General features: G+C 40.5%; 1 protein-coding gene across 5 annotated transcripts in view; it reads left to right on the forward strand.

The window, feature by feature from the left end:
- Nucleotides 1-11,243, forward strand: part of Efhc2 (EF-hand domain containing 2) — a 261,879-nt gene extending 250,636 nt beyond the window's left edge. For 4 of the 5 annotated variants that reach the window (XM_087189834.1, XM_087189833.1, XM_087189837.1 and 1 more), the window contains one exon: nucleotides 11,015-11,243. In XM_087189834.1, the coding sequence (XP_087045960.1) occupies nucleotides 11,015-11,122 (108 nt within the window). In that variant the 3' untranslated portion in view covers nucleotides 11,123-11,243. Of the gene's footprint in view, nucleotides 1-8,814; nucleotides 9,012-11,014 lie in introns of those variants that run through there. The other variant, XM_087189836.1, reaches the window with a different exon arrangement.
- Nucleotides 11,244-12,517: the final 1,274 nt, after the last annotated feature.

The following is a 12,517-nucleotide window of genomic DNA, read 5'->3' on the forward strand; positions in this document are numbered from 1 at the left end:
TGGGGATAGAAAAACTCTGGCTCAGATCCCAAACATTTCATGAATGTGCCATAGCCAAAAGCCACATGTGGAACTTCAGGGCAAGGTCTCTCAGGTTGTAAAAGTGCCCTACCCATAAGTGTGATGTAATGAGGTTAAAAGTCCTTTGGCAATAAGGAGTGGCAAGGCTGAGCACCTGTGTGGAAGCAGGACCCAGCTGAAGGCCTGGTCTGGTGTGGGGAAAGCTACATAATAATAAGCTAGACAGGCTAGCTGTGGCTACAGTTCCAGAGATGACATGGACAGCTCTGTGGAAGTTACCTGTACTGCCAACACTCAGAACCTAGAGGATTTTTCACTCCTGGACTGAATCTTTTCCTCAGCATTATCTCTTTCCTGTATAGGGGACCATACTGAGAAATGAAAATGGCCTTATTGGCTGATATAAGCCAAATAGGCCTTAGTATTATGATAGATTCAACTCAAGTTCTGTCTGCATCAGTGTTAGTGGATAGGATGAATGTTTGGGTAAGGATTTAGGACAACTTCTCAGTGTAGTCTGATTAACTCCATTGCATAGAGTGGGCAGGGAGGGGACACAAGCCACACTGACCATCTCTAGAAGCTAGAGAAATGGAAACTCAGGGAGTGATGTGATCCACATAGATTGGCTTCCTATGGCAGAGAGCAATGTGAAGGATCTTCAGAGTCAAATGGAGAATGACCCAGCACAGTCTATTACCAGAATAAAGACTTATTCAGGAGAACAAGCCCCAGAGCTAGGGTATAAAGCCACATTCAAACTAATAGCCTCTGGAGCTTGGTCTGCTGGATGTCTAGACCAGTCTCCCAGACTCAGATGTAGCTCCTGTATATGTGGTAGTCAAGTGGCCTCAGCTGATAGATGTGGGGTCCAAAAACACACAAGCAAAATTTGAAGAGGACTATGATGTAGCTAGTAGCTTTGATTTGTCCTACTCCTCTGGGTAAGAGGTTTTACGTGCATGGATGAGTATAACCTGTGTCACCCATTGTGATTCTTGTCTATGACCTGTAACCAGGTTTCTTGGGGTGGGAGTGGGGGTCCCATGGTGATCCTTGTGCCTAGCCCCTCAGGAGCCCATGTGAAATCACTGAAGCTGTAATTTACCTCTCAGTCTGTTATATGACTTTCTGTGACCTTTCATGTTGCCCTGGTGCTGTCATAACCTGGAGACCCCATGTCCACTCTACTGCTCTACTGTGCTTGTTCACAGATGGTACCCATAACACTGGCAGAATAGGTTCCTCTGTGTACAGCCTGTCTGGTTAATCTCAGAAGTCATGTTTTAAGAAATCCACTAAATCGGTTCTCATATAAACTTTATAACTTACACTGTATGACTAGTGTCTTATCTTTTGACATTTCTAAGAAAAAATTGGATATGGCTTTGTTTTATGAGCATTGTAACTGCAGAAGCATTAGCAGTTGGCTCTAAAACTCTCTCTTTCACAACAGGATGATATATGCCCTTGGCAGTGGGAAGTAGGGGTTAATTAGGTACGCCTTGTGATATAACTTTGGACATCGTACTTGTTGGCATTTAGAGCACAGAATATCCCATGACATCTTATTGCTCCAACGGGCTTGCCAGAATAAGTGTGACTCGCCATTTGTAGATAGAAAGCTAAGACTCAGAGGCATTCTTAAGAGTAAGAACATCGAGTCAGAATCCAGTGCCAGCTTATTAAATAAGCAGTTGTTTCTAATATTTGTGGTTGAATTTAACGGTTGAAATAAAAGGTTATTTTTTATTCTCATTAGATGTCAAAAATCAGTGGTAGAGTCAGGGATTTAGCTCAGTGGTGCTGCCACCTGCTACCTAACACAAAGCAGTAACACAGGAGCATATGATACTTCTGGAATTTATACTGGATGACATCTACTTGAATTGTGCACATAAGCCTATCACTAAATTTTACAAAAATTCTATGTTTCCTCGAAAACTTTACTTTCCATATAATGCAGTTCCAAGGAAAGCTTTCTTGTTTCAAAGGTGTATCTGTCTTTTAGCTATACTCTCACACAGATGGCAACTCTATTGAAGCATTGTCTTAGTCAAAGAGAAACAATTGTGAAATACTGGCATGGCTATAATGAGATACATATCTCTCTTTATATGTGAGCTTTTCCTTATGTTACCAGAATGCACTTGATTACTACAAGAAGTACATGCAAAATCCTCTTCCTAAAGTGTATTTCAACTTGATTTGCTGAAATGTAATTATTTTTATGAATTTGCACCTAATTTGATTATTTTTGAGGTGTAACGCCACTCTTATTAGAAGGAAGAAAATCCAAAAAATCCATAATTTTGATTCCATATATGTTAGTGGACTTTTCTACAAATTTGTAGCTATTTCCCATAGAAACATCCTTTTTTAAGCAAGCAGAGGGAAGTAACATGGTGAAATCACTAACATCACTCTATCAGCCTTGTATTTGGGAAGAATAAAAATAACCTTGTTTCAGTGAAGCATGGAATTTAATTGGCTCCCAATCTTTTTCCCTCATGCATCTGGTGGCCAGTACTACAGTAGAAAATTTTAAACTAGAAGACATAATCCAATTAGATTTCCTTTTAAAAATGTCAAAGCAAATAAATCCAGGGCTTATTAGCTCACACAGCTTTGCTATTCTCACTGGGCAGCTGCTGTTTACTGGGTTTTCATCCAGTACCATCTTTGCTTCTCATTTCCAGGGTGTACAGTTTTTTTTAACAGATCAACAGCTACAGTTTTTCACCATAGATGAACATGTAATTTATTTCCAACTTCTCTGACATCTTAAGTGGCTCTAGTGACAGCTAGCTCGGCATACGTCATAGGGCCATCATGGAGACAATGATTCCTAGCCACTCAGAATCATGATTGTGTATCATTGAATTTCACTCTGTACTTCATAGTTCTTCCTTCTTTCAGAAAATGCTATGTAAAACATTATTTAATGTTCCAGATTACATTAAATTTTGTTCTGAGATTTGGGCACTGTCTCTTGAGTTATCTGGAAGTCACTTTAGAGATCCTGGATTCATTGACAGTTTGCTGGGAAGTTGTGTTCCAAACTGCTATGGCTTTCATAGATATGTTTTTAATTTTGATATAGGCAAAATTGCTTAGTGCCTTCATCTGATTTCCTCTTGAAGCAGACTTGGAGACAAGGATTTGAGCGTGAGTAATTTGGGGGAGGGACGTGAAAGGAACACTGGTAAGGGATTAGAGTGAGAAAGGGAAAGGAGGCAGCTACTAAAGGGCATATTATCAAACTACTTACAGATGTGGATGACAGAAGCTTAATGCTGCTTGGAAAGACTGGGATCTAGGGGCCAGCATATGCCTCAGAGATATTATACCCAAAGTGAAAGGAAGCTGCAATATTCATCTGTTAATTCCCTTTAGTCATTGGTTGAAGGCTGCTCTTGAAGTGGAAGAAAGGAAATAATTCCCTGGCACTTGTCACTTGCCACAGGGGCAGGAAAAGTGGGCCCCAAGTGCTAAAGAGAAGCTCAATGGCAAATGAATGCAAATGCCAGCCATTGAAAGTTGGGCTGGTGAGAAGATGGGAAGGGAGACTTGTAGAGCCTGTGACATGAAGATAGTTAGGACTCCAAACACACACTGCCAAGCTTCTGTCCTGCCCCCGTAGGCCCATCCCATTGGTTTCACCTCATCTACAATGGGAGGGATCAACTTCTATGGGATGAGCCCTCCTGTTGTAGAATTACCAGTTATATCTACTTTGAAACTTATGTATGGGCTGGAGATGCAGCACAGTGGTAGAGAACTGACTGAGCATGCGAAAAGTCCTGGGTTCCATTCTTAGCACTACAAAAATTTACATGTGCTGGAAAAACCATATGATCTAGTTTTCTTTGCATTTTATAATGTAGAATGAATAAAAGCTCAATATTTTAACTCACTGCCCAGATATATGACCTCTGGAACACTTGATTTATTAGAAAGAATAATTAGTAGCCAGGCGTGGTGGCACAGGCCTGTAATCCCAGCACTCGGGAGGCTGAGGCAGGAGGGGCGCTGCAAGTTCGAGGCCAGCCTGGGCTGCATAGTGAGTTCAGGGCCAGCCTGAACTACAAAGGGAGACCCTGACTCAAAAAACCAAAAAAAAAAAAGAATAATTAGTGATAGTTTGGGCATTATGTCACCAAGAATTGCTATTTAATAAAAAAAAAAAAATCAGCCATGTGATTCCTTTAGGTGGATCCAGTTATAGGCAAAATTCAATTTCCTTACTTCCTATCCTCTCTTGGATTCAAAATTTGATTCTTTAGGTCCAGTTTTAGGTAATACCTGAGAAAATTTCCCTAAAATTGGAGCATGGCAGTGGGTAGATCTCGCGTGTCTCAAGCACTGCAAATGTATCTGTGGCATTTATCAGTTGTTTTGGGTAGAAAAGGTTACCTGGAACCTACAGAACAGTGACAAAGGGAAAAACAATCGAGGGATATGGATTCTAAACAGAGCACAGAGAGGCTGGAGAATTTTGTGTGGGATCCCAGGGGTTGAAAACCATCAGGATTAAAGAAATCGACTAGTATTATCTTTTTGGCTTAAATTACTCTTAAATTTCCTGGATATTTACTTGAGTTACATTTTTCCTGTCTGGCTTGTTGCTAATACATTTGATATAAACCTCCAAATTTTTGAGTTATTATTCCAGTGTAAGTTTTTCTTTTTTTCTGTTTTATTGTTGGCCTTTCAATCATGATTCCATGCTCAAAAAGCACCCCCCAAAACAAAACACACACACCCAAACCCACTTTTAAGCTATGAGATGGGGTCTTTTCATACTGAACTGTTTCATAAGAGAATGTATTTCTCAAATAAGCCCATAATAATTATATGAGTTATATTATATGCTTTATTCTTTTTATATTAAAAACTTTTACTTAAATGTCTAATAGAGAATAGTGATTTTGAATGCATATATGTATCATTCTTCTATAATAAGATTAAATTTAAAAATACCACTTAACAAAAATTGCTTTAAAGTTTATAATGAAAGTTTTGAGGATGTGTTGAGTAGTGGAGTTGAATGACTGTTGATCTCAGCCTTCATTGGTTAAAATATATTGCTTAATGTATTCACAGTGGTTCACTACCTTTTGGTGTGAGAGAGGGACATTTCACTAAGTTCCATGTGGTATTAATTGCACAACACACCCTTTAGGCATTGCTTTAGTTGTCCAAATTGTCATTTTCTTCATGGTGCCAATTGGTGGTTTGGGCTCAACCTCTGACAGGGAGAATTTTTGAGAGAAAAGAGGAGTGTCACCTCAAGAACCGCATTGTTTCTTACTCAACTTTTCTTGTTGAAAATGGTAGGACTCCAGGTAACTATATAGGACAAGAACCAGCTGCTTCTGAATAGTCTGCTCCACTGCTTGGTTTTGGAGGGCGGCCCGGCAGATAGATGAGCATGGCTCTGCAGGCTCACTGCTGGTGATGGTCCAGGCTCCTACACTGACTGGTCATTTGGCTTTCGACAAGTTATTTGATCCTTCAGTGTCTCAGTTTTCTTTTTTCTGTAAGTAGGTATCACACTAACACCTACCTCTTTGAGATTTTTTTCCTGTGATGATTAATACATGTTAAGCGTGCTTTGATATAATAAATATTCAATACATGTTATTTTTTCTACTAATAATGCAAGTATGTATAAGATTCCTGTAACCTTGCAAAAATCTGCAAGTAGTTCATCATCATTAAGGCACCTCTTAAATTAAGATTTTTGGTGCTTTTGGGGTTTTCTTGTTTTTAGGGTGGTAAGATGTCTCTTTTTTTCTTTTCCCCTGAAGTCAATGCAGGTGAGGGTGGGTGGGTAAAGGGATGTTTTTAACTAGCATGTTAAGAATAGTTGGGTGGGTGGGAGGGTTGTTAGTATTTTTTTATATGAATCTTGTTTAATAATGTCCATTAGCTCTCATACCTGGTCATAAAAATGCTTTAATTTTTAAGTATAGAATACATGACTCAGTTGAGTCTTTTTCTTTTTCTTTCTCTTTTTTTTTAAGAAATTTAAGTTAAAGAATTGGGGGAAACTAGCAAAAAGGCATGTTGCCTGATGTGAGGGTGATTAAATTAAACCTCTGCTTTTTATTATTTGTCCAAGGCAAACTGATATAAGCAATATGTACCCCTAGAATACCTCCCTGGCCACAGAAGCTGTGTTGCAAGCCTGTCTGGGTGCCGGCTGCCTCGTGCCACGTTTTACATGGCCACTGCCTTGGTAGTGTGCGTCCCATGCCATCATTTCAGTGGATGGGTGGGGAAGTAGATTTTACTTCAGACCTATAGGCAAAAGTAGGTTTTTGTTTGTTTGAGTTATGTATTTCCCCTCTTGTTATTGCTTTTAAATCTTAAATGTTAATAGTATAGGCCGCAGGCATGACAGGCAATGAGCAGGCGAAGAACCAATGGAAAAGTGTTCAAAAACTCCTGTGTTAGATAACAGGCTTCTGAATGTATCACTGTTGTCCACAGAGAAGGCTGGAGAAGGTAGCAAGGAGATGCTGTATCAGCTACTACAGCCTTAAAACAAATTTGGTGTCTCTTTGGACTTTAAAATTGTTCCTATGCAGCTTATTTTATTTTTGTTTAATCAAATAAACAAGAGGGTTTTTGCCATGGGGGGAAAAAAAAGATTTTGGTGCTTTAAAGGATGCCAGTACATGGTGCTCTTCTGATTCTATGTTGATATTATCAATTGGTGTAGTTTTACAAATCGCTTACATTGCAGTGACTTGCACATCTTTACACAGTTCTGAACTCTAATTTTGTGCCACACATATTTCCAGGGGCTTACCAGAACCAAAGCTTCACTTTGATGTCCCATGGGAACTTGAAATAGAAAATGTCCAAAAATCAACTGATTGTCTCCTTCTGATCCTCATTTCTCCAGTTAAAATTTTTTTTTTTTTTGGTACCAGGGATCGAACTCGGGTCTTTGCGCTTGCATAGCAGGCGGCGAAACCACTGAGCTAAATCCCCGGCCCTCCACTTAAAATTTTTTAAAAGCTCCTTTTCTTCTTTTCTTTATGACATTGCCTTGGATTAAATATTGCCCCCACCCCCAAAAGTCATGTCTATCCCCTATCCTTACAGTGTGACCTTATATGCAAATAGGGTTTTTGAAAATATAATTGGTTAAAAGGAGGACACACTGGATTAATGTGAACCCTAAATCCATTGATTTATAAGATGGATATGTGAAGACAGACATACACACAGCTCCATGCAAAGAAGGAGGCAGAAACGACAGTAGTATCTCTGCAAGCCAGAGAATTCCAACAATTGCCAACAACCTCCAGAAGCTAGGGGAGGGCATGAGTCAACTGTACTGACACCTTGGTTTTGGACTTCAGGCCTACTAAACTGTGAGAGAGGGGAATACCATTTCTGTTGCTTTAAGCCATCCCTTTTGTGTTAATTTGTTCCCTCTGCCCTAGGAAACTAATATAGACACTCAGCTGTCTATAAATTTAGAATTCTTTTTCTTTTTTTTACTTAAATTCTTTTATTGGTACATTTTAGGTATACAACACATTTACATTCCTCATTGGGAACTTGTACCTTTGCATGATGCATCTTGGTTCTTATTTTTTCCCCATTCCTAGCCCTCCCTTCACCCCCTCCACCCTTCCCTATTTACAAAGACTTTATTTCCATTTTTTCCATTTCTCATCATTTTCCCTTTCCCTTCTTTCCTTTCCCCTGCCCCTCCCACTACCCCAACCCCAAATTTAGAATTCTTAGAGCCATCCTTTCCTGTATTAATTTCCTAGGGGACTCAAAACAACTAGGTGACTTAAAACAACAGACATAGTGTAAGACCTAACTAACTCCATTTTAGGGTTTGACTCCATCTTAAATATAAGACAGTAAAATGGCCTTGACATAAATTCCACTTCACTGAAGTCAACTATTCCCCTAGTCTCCTTTGTGCCCATAAACTAATGATAAAATGTCCTTGCTGTGGGACAACAGATAAAAAAAAAAGGACACAGCTCCTAACTCAATCCTCTGTCTGCCCAGAAAACAGATGCTCCCGGGCCCATTATCTATAGAACATTCTGTCAATGTGCTGATTGTTCCTTTTTCCCATAAACTCTACATGTAGCCACCCCTCAACCCCCTCATGCTTGCTAAATATCAACCAATCATGTAACTGCTAAATGAAACATCCCCAAACCTTGCGGTAGCCACAATAAAAACCCTGCTGATTTGAAATTCGGGGCTCTCAATCCTGATCCGCTGCGTCGGTGACGATTGAGTGGCCCTGCTCGAGCTTGAATAAATGACCCTCGTGTGTTTACATCGGAATCGGCTCCTTGATGGTCTTTGGGGACTTCGCGATCTGGACACAACAATAGCAAGGTATGGTGACACATGCCTGTAATCCCAGCACTCGGGCAGGAAGATTGCCAGTTTGAACCCAGTCTGGGCAGCATAGTGACTTAGTGACACCCTATCTCAAAATAACAAAGGGCTAGTGGTACAGCTCAGTTTGAAGGCATTGGGTTCAATCCCCAGTACCCCAGTATCACAAAATAATACAAGAAACCTGACATTTATTCTCTCACAGTTCTGGAGGCCTGCAGTGCAAAATAAGTGTCAGCAGGACCACACACTCTCTGAAACTTACGTGGTTTCCTTGTTTGCTCTGAGCTCCTACTGGTGATGGCCTTGGGTGATGGTTCAGGGCTGCACAATCCAATTCTTCTCCCCATGTGCCCGTTTTCACGTGGCAGCTGTTTTTTGTTTTGTTTTTTTCGGTAGCGAACTCGGATCCTTGCGCTTGCGCAGCAGGCAGGGAAACCACTGAGCTAAATCCCCGGTCCAACATGGCGGCTGTTTTTAAGGTACTTTTCCTACTCCAGTGTAACCTATTCTTCCTCACGCTAACTTCCCTAATTACATCAGCAAAAACCCTATTTCTAAATAAAGTCACATTCTGAGGTATGGAGCTTAGGATTTCATCGTATCTTCTTTGGGGGGGAGGGGGGGATGCATTTCAACTCAAAACACCACCCCTTTCTTTTATCACCATTTTAAATCTTTCACCTTCTAGACACTGTTTGATGTCCTGCAGCAGAATCTTTCTGGCATAGCCCCTGTTCTCTAGCCCAGCCTCTGCCGCCACAGCCGTCTTTCGTCAGGTTTATCAGTCACTGCATTTCACTCTTGTTACATCCAATGAGTTTTCTAATCAGTTGCAAATCAGATTACTGTTCCACTGGTCAGGCCCTACCAGTGGCTTCCTCTCATCGCAGCCTGGAGTCAGAAATAGTACAAAGGCCTGAAGCTTGGCCCCTACTTCTTCCAGCCACCTCTCTTGCTGCTTTGCACCATGTGCCCCAGACCACACTAAGCTACTCATCCTCTCTTGGAAAGCGAGATTTCTAAGCCTTTGCATATACTATTCCCTAGGCCTAGAACACTCTTCTGAGCTTTAACCTTGTCCTGAGCTGCTACTCATCCTGTAAGGCCCACGTAAAACATCACTGACATGCTTCTAAATTACCCTACTTGGAATTATTGAGGCTTTCCTTGGGTATCTGTTACACTTCGTGATTCTGGTTACTAATATAACATTAGCAAAGATTTAGAACCTTTTATGTAAGCTGTGGGTGTGACTCGGGTACGGTGCTTGCCTAGCATGTGCAAGAGCTTGGGTTCCACCTCTAGCACCGCAAAATAAAGAAAGAAAAGAAATATAGGACCTTGTATATAATACAATTAACCTTGATGTAGTCTTTATTATGTGTACATATATACACACACGCATACCTGGGTTATATGCCGTGTGTTTTGATACCTTGTATAGCCTATTGCTGTAGGGCCAGGATGAACAAAACAATATGAGATTAAATCAAGCACAAGAGAAAATGATATAATCAAGAGGTGCAGTAATCATGGGGTGGATGAGGCTGCTGCCAGCATAACACAGCACAGTTTTACAGTAAACTTTATTTTAAAAGTGCAAGGCATACACGCTAATGATAAAAAGTGCAGTTAATAAGCCTGTAACATGGTTGTTTATTATGGGTATGTATGGTATGTGATTGTATGTGCTATATTTTTACTTGACTGGCAGTGCAGTAGATTTGTTTAACCAGCACCGCCATAAACACGTAGTAATCCATTGTGCTACAACATCATGATGGCCACGGCGGCACTATGCAGTAGGAATTTTTCAGCTCCATTCTAGTCTTAGGGACCACTGTCATATGCAGTGCATTATGTAGCACATGACCGTCTATATTAAAGGAGCTGATCCCTGAGAGCTCACTGTGAGTGATCCATTGCCCTTTTAATAGTTTATTAAAGAAACAGTAACCAGGCAGCCAGAGTAGCTACCAGTTAGGATTTTAAATCTTTTGAAAATCGAGTTCTTAATAGAGTTATAGAAGAAGCTATCACTGCAGTAATGCTGCCTGACCTAAGCTCCAACATTTCAGTGATTCACACACATTTACTTTCTTGTCCAAGGGGCTATGGGTTAGCCGAGCTTGGCTGGTCGTTGCTGTTTTGTCTCCAGGTTGTAAGTTGTACCTAGTTTCCTCTATCTCTTTGTCATTCTTGGGCCAGCATATTAGAGCCTCCATTTATGACATATCTTCTAATAGTGCCTAGGCCACAGCCATTCCTGAGGCCAAGCCCATATCAAAGGGATAGGAAAGTACCCCTCTTACTCCCCCTCCCCATCCCCTCTCCCCCTCCTTCTTCTCCTCCTCCTCCTCTGTGGGAGGGTCCACAGTCATCTGGCAAAGAGTGTGGGCATGTAATTTTATTAGAGGGAGCCAGCAGAGTCAAGAACATGAATGCAATCTACCACCAAGTCCTTCTGATCATGTGGACAATAGAAACTTCTGCCTTAAAAGTAAAAGCTTCTATAAAGACAAAGAATCTGATGTTGAAATTTCAAAACTACATTTTGAAATGTGGCTCTAATTATATCCATCCCTTTTTTTTCTAGAGATGTGAAGATACTTGGTTCGGGATGCCATCACCTATTCCTGTGAAGTTCGTTCGATACTTAGACCTTTTGAAGGATGTATATGGCTTAGACCAGGAGGGATCATGACAGTTTCAGTCAACTTTCTTTAATTCACTGCTCTAATTTTGCCAAGTTTATTTTAGTGGGTATAATTTAGTTAACAAAAAAGAAACAAGGTGGATATTGAATGAAAATCCATAAGCCACAATTAATTTTCTTTTGTCACTTTAGTTTTTCAGAACATCATATATTGCTAATGTAACTGGTGCTATTAAAAATGCCGATTTTTTTTGTATATCCATTTATTGGTACATTTTAGGTGTACAGTATCATCATGGGAGACATGCACCTTTACAAACTCCCTTGGTTCTTATTTTTTCCCCCTTCCCCTGCCCTCACTTCAACCCTTCCATCCCTCCCTACATACAAAGACTTTGTTTCCATCTTTTCCTTTTCTCATATTAATTCCATACCCTTCTTTCCTTTCCCCTACCCCTACCACTTCCCCCTCCCCTTTGCCCCTTTTCTTCCTATTTCACATTATCATACCTTTTAGTCCTTATTTACACTTTCAGTTTCTCCCACTCAGAAACTATTCGGTATTTACACATGTGTGTCCTGTTTATTTCACTTAAGAGTATCGCCTCAATGTGCATCCACTTAGCTATAAATGTCTCTAATTTCTCATTTTTGATGGCTGAGTAGTACTCCAGTTTATAAAAAAAACACATTTTCTTTATCCAGTCTCCAGTTGATGGGCATTTGGGCTGTTTCCAAGTTTTAGCTATTACAAACTGTGCTGCTATGAACATGGGTGCACATATATCACTGTGGTATGATTCTTTTAATTCTTTGGGGGAAGATACCCAGCAGGGGAATAGCTGGGGTCAAATGGGACTTCCAGTCCTAGTTCTTTGAGGTATCTCCATACTGATTTCCACAGTGGTTGTACCAGTCTACACTCCCACCAGCAGTGGAGCAGGGTTCCTCTTTCCCCACAGCCCCACCAGCATTTTTGTTGATTGATTTCATGATAGCAGCCATTCTTTCTAGAGTGAGGTGGAATCTCAGTGTTGTTTTCATTTGCATCTCTCCAATGACCAGTGATGTTGAACATTTTTTCATATGTTAATTTGCCATGTCTACTTCTTTATGTGAGGAATTTCTGTTCATTTCAGATGCCCATTTTTGGATTGGGTCTTTAAATGTGGGAGGTCTGATTTTTTTAAGTTCTTTATAGATTCTGCATAGTAGATCTTTGTCTGAGGGATCCCTGGTGAAAATTTTTTCCCACATTGTGGGTTGTCTCTTCACACTGCTGGTGGTTTCTCTTGCTGTGCAGAAGCTTTTTAGTAAAAACAGATCCCACTTGTTGATTGTTTGTGCTAGTTCACGGGCAACTGAGGGTTTGTTCATAAAATCTTTTCCTACACCGATGTCTTCAAGAGTTCTACCTAACCTCTGTTCCAGCTGGTTCAGCGT

This window comes from Heterocephalus glaber, unplaced genomic scaffold, assembly GCF_053883595.1.
Source record: "Heterocephalus glaber isolate CG9 unplaced genomic scaffold, H.glaber_assembly_v1.0 deba00001547, whole genome shotgun sequence".
Lineage (NCBI taxonomy): Eukaryota > Metazoa > Chordata > Mammalia > Rodentia > Bathyergidae > Heterocephalus > Heterocephalus glaber.